Source organism: Myxocyprinus asiaticus, chromosome 7 (assembly GCF_019703515.2).
Source record: "Myxocyprinus asiaticus isolate MX2 ecotype Aquarium Trade chromosome 7, UBuf_Myxa_2, whole genome shotgun sequence".
Taxonomy (NCBI): Eukaryota; Metazoa; Chordata; class Actinopteri; order Cypriniformes; family Catostomidae; genus Myxocyprinus; species Myxocyprinus asiaticus.
Window position 1 is genome coordinate 44,808,078 of NC_059350.1, and position 14,077 is coordinate 44,822,154.

General features: G+C 35.5%; 1 protein-coding gene across 5 annotated transcripts in view; it reads left to right on the forward strand.

The window, feature by feature from the left end:
• The window catches only part of dmd (dystrophin), a 149,418-nt gene that overhangs the window by 124,086 nt on the left and 11,255 nt on the right, over positions 1 to 14,077 (forward strand). For 4 of the 5 annotated variants that reach the window (XM_051701985.1, XM_051701980.1, XM_051701981.1 and 1 more), the window contains 4 exons: positions 2,271 to 2,336; positions 2,642 to 2,800; positions 5,102 to 5,345; positions 13,732 to 13,852. In XM_051701985.1, coding sequence (XP_051557945.1) covers positions 2,271 to 2,336; positions 2,642 to 2,800; positions 5,102 to 5,345; positions 13,732 to 13,852 — 590 coding nt within the window. The remainder of the gene's footprint in view (positions 1 to 2,270; positions 2,337 to 2,641; positions 2,801 to 5,101; positions 5,346 to 13,731; positions 13,853 to 14,077) is intronic. The other variant, XR_007897663.1, reaches the window with a different exon arrangement.

A 14,077-nucleotide genomic window follows, 5' to 3' on the forward strand; every position in this document is an offset into this window, starting at 1 on the left:
TTTTTTTATTGTTATTTTATTACTGACTGTTTTCTAGTCTTGAATAATTACTTAAGAACTTGAAACCATTCTTCCATAATTAACATTTTAGTTAGTGTTATTATTTGTTGTGGTTTTGAAGCTGGTATTGAGAATCGTCAAATTTCACTACCGACAAATTGGTCATCCACTTGTCCAAGTAAAATAAGTTACTTGTCTGCAGAGAAAAAAAAATAAAAAATGTTCAATATAATTTTTTTCAGAAGCAATATTCTCATCAATAATCTTATTCAGTCACTTATTTCCCAGCAAGATGTGATACAATCATGTACCAGCTTAAACCGATCAGCCATAACGTTAAAACTACCTGCCTAATATTGTGTAGGTCCCCCTTGTGCCGCCTAAACAGTGCCAACCCGCATCTCAGAATAGCATTTTGAGATGATGTGGTTGATTCTCACCATAATTGTACAAAGTGGTTATCTGAGTTACCGTAGACTTTGTCAGTTCGAACCAGTCTGGCCATTCTCTGTTGACCTCTCTCATCAACAAGGCATTTCTGTCCACAGAACTGCTGCTCACTGGATGTTTTTTGTTTTTGGCACCATTCGGAGTAAATTCTAGAGACTGTTGTGGGTGAAAATCCCAGGAGATCAGCAGTTACAGAAATACTCAGACCAGCCCATGTGGCACCAACAATCATGCCACTCTTCAAATCACTGAGATTTTTCCCCATTCTGATGGTTGATGTGAACATTAACTGAAGCTCCTGACCCGTATCTGCATGATTTTATGCACTGCACTGCTGCCACATGATTAGCTGATTAGATAATCGCATGGATGAGTGTTGGCGCCAGAGGGACTGGTTTGAGTGTTTCTGTAACTGCTGATCTCCTGGGATTTTCACGCACAACAGTCTTTAGAATTTATTCAGAATGGTGCCACAAACTAAATACATCCAGTCGAAGGAAATACCTAGATAATAGGATGATATTTTAAATATGTATGTACAGTATATTATTAATATATTATTTATATTACGTAAATCAGTACATAGGCCTGCTTACGTATATTATTCAAAAGGAAGAATAAAAACCTTTATGTGTCAGATGGAGCTCTAGAGAGATTGAGATGAGAGATGTAACAGGTGTTTAAGGATGAAGTTGTATGTTTTAAGCATTTCTCTTCACCCAGCAGCTGAGTAGGTCAGTGGTTCACAAATAATTTTTTGCTATTTCTTGTGAAAGGTGCTGTAATATGAGCTGCACGATGTGAGGCAAAATCAGATCACACCAATGTCACGCGTAGCACTATAGTCTGCTTCGTTGTTAATAAACAGGAGCAAAAGTTTAATTGTGTGGCTTGTATGTAGCGATCTCTTTTTATATAGGTGTAACGACATTTGCATGTCAAATGAACAGGTTGAAGTTCAGCAAAAATGCGACAGCGCGCTGATCACTGAGCCGCAGAAAGCTGCAAGAGAAACCATAGCACTGATCAGTCATGCTTATTCTAATATTACGAAAGCAGGGAAAATTTTGTGCACAATTCCCCACCGAATTTCAAGCCCAGTTTGTAATAAGTGACACAGGCCTAGGCTATATCACAAATATAGCCAGCTATTTTTCGTTATTTACATTTTAATCAGGCTGCTTGTCCGGTCAGACAAGTAAAATTGTCTTTCACTTGCCCCTTTAAAAATCCACTTGTCCCGGACGAGCGGACAAGCATTAATGTCGAGCCCTGCATAAAGCGATGGACTGAGATTAAATAGGTTAAATCCATTAACAACTTGGAGTTGTTATAACAGCCAACAACTGCACAAGTTGAACCTGATCTCATTTTTACTCCAACTAACACTTAAAATGGTTGTTGTTCTCCATCTGGATTGCTTGTTTCTGTAGTTCTTACCTTGCTTCTTATGGAGAACAGAACCAGAAAACAGTCCAGCGGCAATCAGAATCATTATGCTGCCGCCCAGTGGTTGGTTATAAAAACTGAGGATATAAAGTCCTGGACTGCAGATGATTTGAATTCACTGTTGATATCATGCATGATTTTGCTTTAATTGTTATGGTTGAAATTGTATTAAAACCAAAAGCTATTTTCATGGATGATGTAGGTCACAAATTAGTTAGAGAACTAATACGAACATGCTTTTCATGTTCACAGTTATGCATTTGTGTGTCTGTTGCTTGTGGATTTGTGTAGTAATGCACAGAATGTGTTTGCTTTAATAGTGATGCCTTATTGACATGAATGGCTGCATGAATGATATTGTGTTTTCACAGGCTAGCTGAAATGGAGAACCGGAATGGCTCGTATATGAATGAGAATGTATCGCCAAATGAAAGCATGTGAGCTTGCAACTCATTTACATTCTAATTAACATAGTATTGACACAATAAATTAATCAAATGATGTGTGGAAGAAACAAAAAAAAGAATACATTTACACCAGTGTCTCAGTACCTCCCAGAACACCATGAAAAGTAGATTTATACATCTGACTATGTGTGGTGAATAGTGGTAAAGAAATACAGTTGCATAGAAGCTTGTCCCTTTTCACCAGGGTGATTAAACCTCTTTTGATCAATTTAAAATTAGATCATTTGTATGTATGAAGGTGCAAAAACGTATCAACTTTGTTGTTACCATTGTAGGGATGATGAACATCTACTGATCCAGCACTACTGCCAGAGTCTGAATCAGGGCTCTCCTCTCAGCCAGCCGCAGAGTCCCGCTCAGATCCTCATCTCAATGGAGTCTGAAGAGAAGGGAGAGCTTGAGAGAGTCCTCAATGATCTGGAGCAGGAAAACAGGTTTGATTACATTACCACTCTCATTTATCATGAGAGAAAGGAGCAGTCCTTCTATAAAGTACTTGATGACAAATTTGTTTTTTGCTTTTATAAATTTTTTTTTATAATAAAGCTTTGTCTGCATTTATGTGCTTGTACATACAATTATTTTTAAAAATTCTGATATTTTTTTATAAAGTGAAAATATATACAGTTCTATGTTAATATATTAGTCTGAAGGGACAAATCAATTTGAACTAAAAAAACAACTGCAAGCTATTCATGGTGCTACCATTCTGGAAGAGAAAGAGCTAAAGAAACGCAGAAGAATCTAGTTGTCACTTTCTATAAAAAGTAACAATGTTGTGTAATTATTACTTTATTTGGAATAACCTAATAATCTAATGTGTTACTTTTAAGGGTAACATTCGCCTACATTGTTCATGTCCTCATGCACTGCTGATGTGAGAACGTGGGCACACAAAGCTATATTAAAATGGTCAGTAGATCAACAATTAGAAAAATAAAACAAAAACTACAATATAAATGAAACCCTTTTTTATGTTTTTAGTAGGGCTGTGAATCGATTAAAAATGTATTAATTACACAGTTTTCTGTAATTAATTGCAATTAATCATGGTTCATTAAAACAAAAATGTAAATATAATCATAAATATATTTACTTTATACTTTGTCTCAAAGAACTTGCAAGAATCATCATTTGTTTTAATTATTTAAATATGTACATTTTTAAATGATCAGCTTTTTGTGGATAGTTAACACATTTTTCCAATGGACTTTAATTTTAGGATCAAATGGGCAGTTTTAATTCACATAAAAGCTTTATTTCCAATGCATTATTAGACACTATACATACACATATAACACATTAAATGCTGAAGTTTAATTTGCTAAAGCTTAAAATCTAAAAACTATTCATTTCTATGGCACACACACTGGGTCTTTCTTGCACGGTTTCACTTTTGTCACTGGTTCAGTTGACAGTGAGTGAGCGTTTTCGGGTGATGCGAAGAGATACGGCAGCTTGCCTGTATCTCTCCCACACCTGGCTCACGCTTTCGGGTTAAGTCTCCATTTTCCTTACATTTAATCCGCTCCCGTGTTTATAAATGCCCGGGACATGCATCGTGCATAATGAATAAGCATGCACTGCACCACAGCCGTCGAGTCGAGCGTGTACCACCTGGAAATTTAAATATGCCAATTATAGTCAGGAAGTGGGGGAAAACATTAATGAGTTTTAGGAAGTGAATAAAAGGGATACTACATTTATTGTGTTTAAAATTGTTTTTTTTTAGGTTAAATAGTCAACTATTAATCGCAGAAGATAACACGTTCAATTTCCCAGCCCTAGTTTTTAGTCATTAAAATTTCCAGTCCTTTGTCGTATCATTATTGTAACCAATTTAATTCTGGATCGATTAACAAAAATTTATAAAAATAATTTTAAATCAATTACTAATAACTGTTCATGCAGGACTAAACATTATAGATACAGATAAGTTCCATGCAGTGTGCAACACTGCAAAAACGGCTATGGGGGCACATCTGCCATGGCATATATACTGTGTAGGGATGCTCCGATCAGGATTTTTACAGCCGATAACGATCACCGATCTTCTTGTCACCTGATCGACCGATACCAATCCCGATACTGATAATTTCACCTTTTATCAGGATCTCTGTCATAACTGGTTATATGTACGTTTCTGCACACTGTCACTATTCATTGAATATTCCTCTTCCCAGTAATATCACTTTTCCTAGTTTTTGCTGACAAAAACTAAGTTTAAAAATTTTAAAAGGCTTGTTAAAGAAGTTTTAAATCAAGTATAGGCCACCAAAATATTCTTTATATCAGTGCTGCTGATCTCATAAAGGAGCCACCCATCTTTTGCGACATTAGCAATCGGTTTATGCGATCGGCCAAATTACAGATCACCGATGGAGTCATAGGACGTGAATATCGGCCGATACTGATCAGTGGCCGATCAATTGGAGCATCCCTTATACTGTGAAAAGGTGTGCAAACAAATATACATATTTATAGAGCAGACATATTTAGTTTTTAGCTTATATACAGAATCTTTACACACAATATGGCAACAAGCCACCTTAACTTGCCAATGACTTGCACCCTTACACTTTTACAAAAAAATTTAGATGCATCAAGAACTGCTTTAGAATAAGAACATGACTTCCTGAGTAAAATCTAATTGTGAGGTACCTAAAACTACCACCCCATTTTCCTATGTTGCTATTTTCTAGACTTTATTCTGAAGTTGTTGTCATTGTTTACAGAAAGCTGCAAGCGGAGTACGATCGTTTGAAAAAGCAACACAACCACAAGGGCCTGTCGCCGCTGCCATCGCCCCCACAGATGCTGCCGGTCTCGCCCCAGAGTCCACGCGACGCTGAGCTGATCGCCGAAGCCAAACTACTGCGGCAGCACAAGGGTCGCTTAGAAGCGAGAATGCAAATCCTGGAAGATCACAACAAACAGCTCGAATCGCAACTCAAACGCCTTAGACAGTTACTGGAGCAGGTGGGTGGCGGATTTCCTTAAGATTCACTTTTATTAATGTTTAAACTCACTGGCAGTGAATAACATACTTCAAAAGGTGTCGATAAAGAAACAAAGTCATGCAATTGTGTGAATTCCCAGTCTTATTGTTTCTCTGTATATTGAGAGTACATGTGTTTAGATGAGTATTTCAGTATTAGTGTCAGATCATTTATTCGGCTTCTTTCAAATCACAGTCACATATAAAACTGTTAATATGCTGCCTTTTGATTGTCAACTAAAACTTGAAGTGAAATAGAGAAATGCACAGAGCATTAGTATATTTGAATGTCAATATTTGTAAGATTTGTCACATTTGTAGTTATAACAGTAAATAAAGCTGCAAGCAGCGATGAACGGGCCCTCGCACCCTGGTGCATGTTGGGGCTGCTGTGCCAGGGGAAATGTCACTCCAATTTTTTTAGCATTTTTTTAGCACTTAAATGGTGTTAAGAATGTATCACAGTGTAAAACATGTCATTTCCTGTTGCCAGAAGGTAGCGCTATGACTATAACTGAATATTGGCATATAAAAGTGTTCAGACCGGGACTCTTATAAAACATGTAAAGTTTGGAGCAGATTGGACATTTTATGTTTGAGATATAACAACTTCCTGTTTCATGGCAAAACATCAAATTTTGTCAGGCCGCCACGGACACGCCATTCAAAGAAAACTCAAAAGCTTCTCAATTTAGCATCGCCAAGGCCTTTAGATTAGACTGACCAAATATGATGTTGTCTGATTTAATCTCTAGGAGGAGTTCGTTAAAGTACGAGGCCTGGAAATGGTAAAAACTGAGCAAAAAATTGAAGAGAAAAATAAAAATGTCTGACTTCCTGATGGGTGTAGGATATGGCTCTAAGAGACTTTTTTGTACGTGTTGACATGTTACATATGCTACCGATTTTCTTACGTGTAGGTGAAACATGGCATGAGGGCTGCTTCTTTGAAATTTTTTAGGTGGCGCTATAGAGCCATTTTGCCACAATTAATTCTAAAACCAGTATCAGATGTAAATTTTCCACACTTTTGAGATGTGTGCAAAGTTTCATGAGTTTGAGCATGTTTAGGCCTCAAAAATGTGACTCGTTTTATACCGAATATGTCAGGCCGCCACGGACACACCCTTCAACGAAAACTCAAATGCTTCGCAATTTAGCATCGCCAAGGCCTTTAGATTAGACTGACCAAATATGATGTTGATCTGATTTAATCTCTAGGAGGAGTTCATTAAAGTACGAGGCCTGGAAATGGCATAAACTGAGCAAAAATTGTAGAGAGAAATCTAAATGGCTGACTTCCTGTTGAGTTTAGGGCATGGGTCCAAGATACTTTTTTGTAGGTATTGGCATGTTACACATGTGTACCGATTTTCATATGTGTAGGTGAAACGTAGCGTATAGCGCACATCATTGAATGTTTGTAGGTGGTGCTATTGAGCCATTTTGCCACACCTAATTCTGGAACCCATATCAGATGTACATTTTCGCCACTTCTGATGTATGTGCAAAGTTTCATGAGTTTTCGAGTATGTTTAGGCCCTCAAAAATGCAATTCATTTGGGAAAAAAATAATAAACGCAAAGAAGAACAATAGGGTTCTCACATCATCGGTGCTCGAGCCCCAATTATGGTAAATTCAGCTGCTGTCAGCATCAATATAAAAATGTTTTTGTATAATTGGGATCTGGGATTTGGATTTACATGTGTGTTACTTCTGTTGAAAAATAATGTATCTTTTATATGTACCTGTGGAATGAAGTCTTTGTTTTAAATGTAATCATTTAAAACAAAGTTTTTTTTGAGTTTTGAGGCTGCTGTAAATGGCTGCTGAAGTCTTAACCAAAGACTTTTAACTAACTTTTAACAACAACAAAAAAAAAAACACGAAGCATGATATTTCAGAAGTTTTGTTTAAAATCGTGTCAGTTGTACATATATATGTATGTACAGTTGGCAAGATTTTAAAACAAAACTTCTAAAATATCATGCTTCGTGTTTTTTGGTTTTGTTTTTTTTACGTTTGGTTGAGCTTTATTTGAATTTTTTTGTATGCTGATTTTGTTTGTGACTATTTATATTGTTGGTTAATCTTGGTGTTAACAGGCCTATTGACTTCCCTTGTAAGTGCATTACTGGTTTTAGTTTTTTTAACGAGTCGAAATTATTTTTCATGGTAATGCACATGTTGATACTCAATATGTTGTTGATACAGTTTATGTTGTAAGTTAAGTTGTAATATACCTGGAGCCACAAAATACATTATTGACTCATTTACACTCAGTCAGTTACACTACACAACATTTTGTGCTTATTACAGACTGTAGTATTCATTGAGCAAAGAAATTAGTTGAGGAGAAATGCCTGATCTTCTTGGTGACTAAGAGGGCTTTCACACTAGAGCTTTTTGTGCGTACCAGAGTCCATTTTAAACCATAAAATTATAAAATACTACATGAAAGCCAGACTGAATAAATGGGTTTTTGGTTTACGTTTAAAAATATCAATATTTCCAGCTCCTCTCACCTCCTTCGGAAGGCTGTTCCAGCGGCATGCAGCGTAATGGCTGAAAGCAGCATCACCAAATGTTTTTGTTCTGGTTTGTGGAACAGCTAAAAGAGGAATAGTCCATTTGTAACAGACTTTGGTTCATTTGGTTGGTGTGAAAGTGGTTTTCTGAACTTGTGTGCACAAGATGACAACCCGAATTCACTTGAAAAGGTGCTCTGAGATACAGTTCCTATGAAAGCTATACGTCCTCCTAACTCGCTAGTGATGACGTATAATTTTTATATTTGCATGCTTATTATTATTATTACACTTATTATTGTGTAATGCGCTTCTCATAGTTACTTGTCTCCAAATAAATTGCTTTTATTAACTAAGCTAAAAGATGAACCGGAGGATCTGAGGGGCCTTTCAGGTTCATAAACCAAAAGCATTTCTGAAAAGTAGTCTGGTGCAAGGCCATGTAGTGCCTTATAAAATAATAAAAGAATTTTAAAATCAGGTAACTATTGTAAAGACTTTAATATAGGTGTAATGTGTGCTCTCCTTTTGGTCTTATTCAGTTGTAGCAGATTTATTGTATTCTTCAGTAAATCAGAAAGGAGAGCGTTACAATAGTCTAGCCTGCTAGTTATAAAAGCGTGCATCAGACTCTCTGTGTTGCTCGCAGAGAGAAATGGCCTCACTTTGGCGATGTTCTTCAAATGATGAAAAGCTGCTTTTGTGACACCCCACACATGAGCCTTGAAATTAAAATCAGAGTCAAAAATCACTCCTAGATTTCTTGCTTCTTGGCTTGGGTTGAGTTCAAGTGTATTTAGTTTGGGAGTCAGTTTCTCTCTCTGAGCCTTTGATCAATACTTCTGTTTTATCCCGGTTGAAAAAAATTCTGTGACATCCAGGCCTTTATATCTAAAATACAGTTAACAAGTGAGTCAATCGGCCCGGTGTCATCAGGAGACACGGCCACATGAGTGTCATCAGCATAGCTGTGGAAAGAGATGCCGTGCCTCCTGATGACACTGCCCAGGGTTAGCATGTACAAATGAAAAAGTAACGGTCCCAAAATTGATCCTTGTGGTACCCCACAGGTAAACTCATGGTGTTTGGAGGAGTAGGGAGTGACTTACCTTTGGAAATCCCTTCTGTTGGTGGTAAATAAAAAAAATACTAAAAAGGATTTCAGTAACTTTGGTCCATCTTAGGTCTGTGTTCATTCGTGTTGTTTCAAAATAAAAATAAATAAAATATATAATAATAATAATAATAATAATATATATATATTGATATATATATATATATTGATATATATATATATATATATATATATATATATTGATATATATATATATATTGATATATATTGATATATATTCATATTCCATTTCAAAAGAAAAGGGCAAAACTGCTTTTTATTTGTTGATTAGTTTTGTTTAAAAAAAAAAAAGATAAATCATTTCAATTTTCACGATCAAGCTGATTTAATATTTTTCTGTTCTTTTAACACAAAACAAACAATTTTCTAGTTTTTGTCTGTATTTTCAAAATTTCAAAGCAGAGTTTATATTGTTTTTTAATTTTGAATAAAAACACAAATGAACGCAACTTAGACGGACCATCTTTGTCCGAGTCGTATTTAGTTTGGGAGTCACTTGCTCTCTCTGAGCCTTTGATCAATAAAATATAAAATATAAAATACAGTTAACAAGTGAGTCAATCGGCCCGGTGTCATCAGGAGACACGGCCACATAGAGCTGAGTGTCATCAGCATAGCTGTGGAAAGAGATGCCATGCCTCCTGATGACACTGCCCAGGGGTAGCATGTACAAATGAAAAAGTAACGGTCCCAAAATTGATCCTTGTGGTACCCCACAGGTAAACTCATGGTGTTTGGAGGAGTAGGGAGTGACTTACCTTTGGAAATCCCTTCTGTTGGTGGTAAATAAAAAAAATACTAAAAAGGATTTCAGTAACTAAGGAGTGGTCATCTATAGATACAAAACAAATTCTTCCACAGAGATATGATGTAAACCAGTAAAAAAGAGTTTGGGCAGCCCAGCATGCTCATTTAATCTATCTAAAAGAATCTGGTGGTCCACAGTATCAAAGGCAGCACTCAGGTCAAGTAGCACCAGAACTGAAGGCTTGTTGTCAAGATTTGTTATGATATCGTTCACTATTAGCAGGGTTGTCTCCATTCTGTGATATGTTCTAAAACCTGACTGAAACATTTCTAGTTTAGTGTTTGCATTTAAGAATGTATTTAGCTGATTAAAAACAAGTTTCTCTAAAATGTTACTTAAAAATGGGAGATTTGTAATGGGTCTAAAATTGCAGGGTGTTAAAATATCCAGGTTCCCTTTCTTTAATAGAGGTTTCACTAAAGCAGTTTTAAAATCAGTGGGGAAAACACCACACTGTAGGGGGTGATTTACTATGGTAAGGATCCATTGGTTCTCCCTTCTGTTGAAAACAAATGTCTTGTAAAGATTTTGTGGTAAATTAAAAAAATCCTAAAAAGGATTTCAGTAACTTTGGTCCATCTTAGGTCTGTGTTCATTCGTGTTGTTTCAAAATAAAAAATAAAATATATATATATATATATATATATATATATATATAAATATTCAGTTTTTTTCATTTCAAAAGAAAAACAGCAAAACTGCTTTTTATTTGTTAATTAGTTTTGTTTAAAAACTGACAATATGATAAATCATATCTAGTTTCTGTCTGTATTTTCACAATTTCAAAGAATATTTTATATTGTTTTTTAATTTTGAATAAAAACACAAATGAACGCAACTTAGACGGACCATCCTTGTCTGAGTCGTTACCTAGCTACAGTGGTAATAAAATAAAAAATGAAAAGACCCGCAGGGGCAGGAAGGAAAGTAAATCGAACTTGGTTTCAGACCAAGCAATCGAACCAAGGGTAAAAAGGCATTCTTCCACAACCAATTTCTTTCTGTAATTAATTTCTGAGAGCTTGTTTGATGTCAACTTTTCAAGTTGGCTCCTTCTGCTTGAAAAGAGGTTAAATTAGATATACTGTTTGCATCATGTCTTGACCAATCAAGCATAGTGTCTCTATGCATACAACTTTTAAAAAAGCATTAGTCAGCTGGGGGTCTCTGCCAAATGGAATGTAAATCAGATTTGTTCTTAAAGGGAATGGTTTTACATGTTCTCTGTGGACCCTTTGAACTAAATTCTCACAAGACATTGGCACTTCGTACTGCTTATTCCAATGACCGCCAAAGTCAGAAGAACTAGACTAAATGGAGATAAATTAGCTCTCCCTTTGACTTTCTTCAAAGCCAATGACTTATTGGTTTTACATTTCTGATGTTGGGTTTATTTGGCTTCTTGCCATCTTACTCCAAACATCACCATGAATATGTTTATCTTTGTATTTACAATAAAGACTTTGCTTGCTGCAAGTGCACCAGTATACTGCTTATGATTTAATTTAACAAATCTCTTTTTATCTCTGTTATTAGACAATTTTATACTAATAAATATGTTTCTATGTTTAACTCATGCATGTGTTTCTCTTGTCAAAAATCTCTGGACAACAGCCTAAATCAAGTGATCCATCATTTCAACATGTTAAAACATGCTCAAAGTCTTTACAGCATTTATGACGATATTTCAAAGAGGGCAGTCTGGTCTTGTGTTATGAATTGTTAATGTTGGATTTAATGGTGGGTTTAAACAGCCTCGTTAAAGCACGTGTTTAATGAGGTTTAAGTAAATTTAAATAGTTTTGCGGTGACAAACCATTTCATCATGAAAGTGAATTATTTTTAGAAACTGTTCTATTATTTTATAATTATTATTGCATTGATATACATGGTATATGTATATTAATATCAATTATTATAAATAATTATTCATGGATTTTAAATATTAATTAAACATACAGTTGTGGTCAAAAGTTTGCATACCCTGGCAGAAATTGTGAAATTTTGGCATTGATTTTGAAAATATGACTGATCATGTAAAAAAACACTGTCTTTTATTTAAGGATAGTGATCATATGAAGCCATTTATTATCATATAGTTGTTTGGCACCTTTTTAAATCATAATGATAACAGAAATCACCCAAATGGCCCTGATCAAAAGTTTACATACCCTTGAATGTTTGGCCTTGTTACAGACACACAAGGTGACACACTCAGGTTTAAATGGCAATTAAAGGTTAATTTCCCACACCTGTGGCTTTTTAAATTGCAATTAGTGTCTGTGTATAAATAGTCAGTGAGTTTGTTAGCTCTTATGTGGATGGTAACCTCAGGAGAAATACAGGCTGCTCTGGAAAAAGACGGTGTGGTAGTTTCAAGGAGCACAATACTTGTTGACCCCTCTCCAAACAAAGTGCTTATGGTTGTGACCATAAAGCTCTATTTTGGTCTCATCACTCCAAATTACAGTGTGCCAGAAGCTGTGAGGCGTGTCAAGGTGTTGTCGGGCATATTGTAACCGGGCTTTTGTGTGGCATTGGCTTCTTTCTGGCAACTGGACCATGCAGCTCATTTTTGTTCATGTATTGTCATAATGTGCTCCTTGAAACAACCACACCGACTTTTTCCAGAGCAGCCTGTATTTCTCCTGAGGTTACCTGTTGGTTTTTCTTTGTATCCCAAACAATTCTTCTGGCAGTTGTGGCTGAAATCTCTCTTGGTCTGCCTGACCTTGGCTTGGTATCAAGAGATCCCCGAATTTTCCACTTCTTAATAAGTGATTGAACAGTACTGACTGGCATTTTCAAGGCTTTGGATATCTTTTTATATCCTTTTCCATCTTTATAAAGTTCCATTACCTTGTTACACAGGTCTTTTGACAGTTCTTTTCTGCTCCCCATGGCTCAGTATCTAGCCTGCTCAGTGCATCCACGTGAGAGCTAACAAACTCATTGACTATGTATACACAGACATTAATTGCAATTTAAAAAGCCACAGGTGTGGGAAATTAACCTTTAATTGCCATTTAAACCTGTGTGTGTCACCTTGTGTGTCTGTAACAAGGCCAAACATTCAAGGGTGTGTAAACTTTTGATCAGGGCCATTTGGGTGATTTCTGTTGTCATTATGATTTAAAAAGGAGCCAAACAACTATGTGATAATAAATGGCTTCACTATCCTTAAATAAAAGACAGTTTTTTTTTTATGCATGATCAGTCATATTTTCAAAATTAATGCCAAAATTTCACAATTTCTGCAAGGGTATGCAAACTTTTGAGCACAACTGTATATATATATATATATATATATATATATATTTAATTTACCCATGAATAATTATTTTAACAATGAATAATTAAAGATTTTTTTTATATTAACTTTTGAGAAGTATACTTTTCTATATCATAACAGGCATCCGACATTTAAAAATTTTACATGCAGGAAGTTTATATTTGTAAATTGTAAAAAATGGTGTCTAACTAATGGACAAATGTGTTGGTTAAACACCAAGGATGTATAAAGGCAGGGTTTAATGTATTTAATAATTATTTGCAAGTGGCTTCTTTTGCAGGGTTATCTTTTTTGCATTTCATTTTATTGTTTTGTCTTGACTTGAGTTTCTAAAAAGTAAATGATATAAAATCCCCAAAACTTAGAAAATTACTCATGTTGCAGTTACTAATCTTGTGAGGAAATCTCTGATAACATTTTAACCACCAATGGATACTTAGAGAGGTTAAACATTTTTGTAAGGGTTTTATGAAGAAAAATATATCAAAGAAACAAGATCTGAATAAACAGGAAAATATAGATGTTTTCAAACAGTACCCAGTACTGATTTGTGCATCTAGTCCCCTGCCTAATCTATATGGTTCCTTTCTACCTATGTCCTAGCCACAGACTGAGTCCAAGGTGAATGGCACTACCCTGTCCTCACCCTCCACTGCCTCCCCGAGATCTGACACCAGCCTGGCCTCACTGCGTGTGGCCGCAAGCCAAACCACAGAGACAATGGGTAGGCCTAAATGTCCCTAACAACTTCAGTTTAAACATAACCCTTTAGCTTTGATTATCCATTAAACCAGATTAAACGTAGTCTGAAATTTCAGTTAGTGTAAATAACTAATCAGTCAAATAATTACTAACAACTTAATTATTTCATTATGACAGACTCCTAAATCATGGCTTATTTGAATACACTGTTTTCCATCACCAAGGAACTGCTGAAATAATATATTTA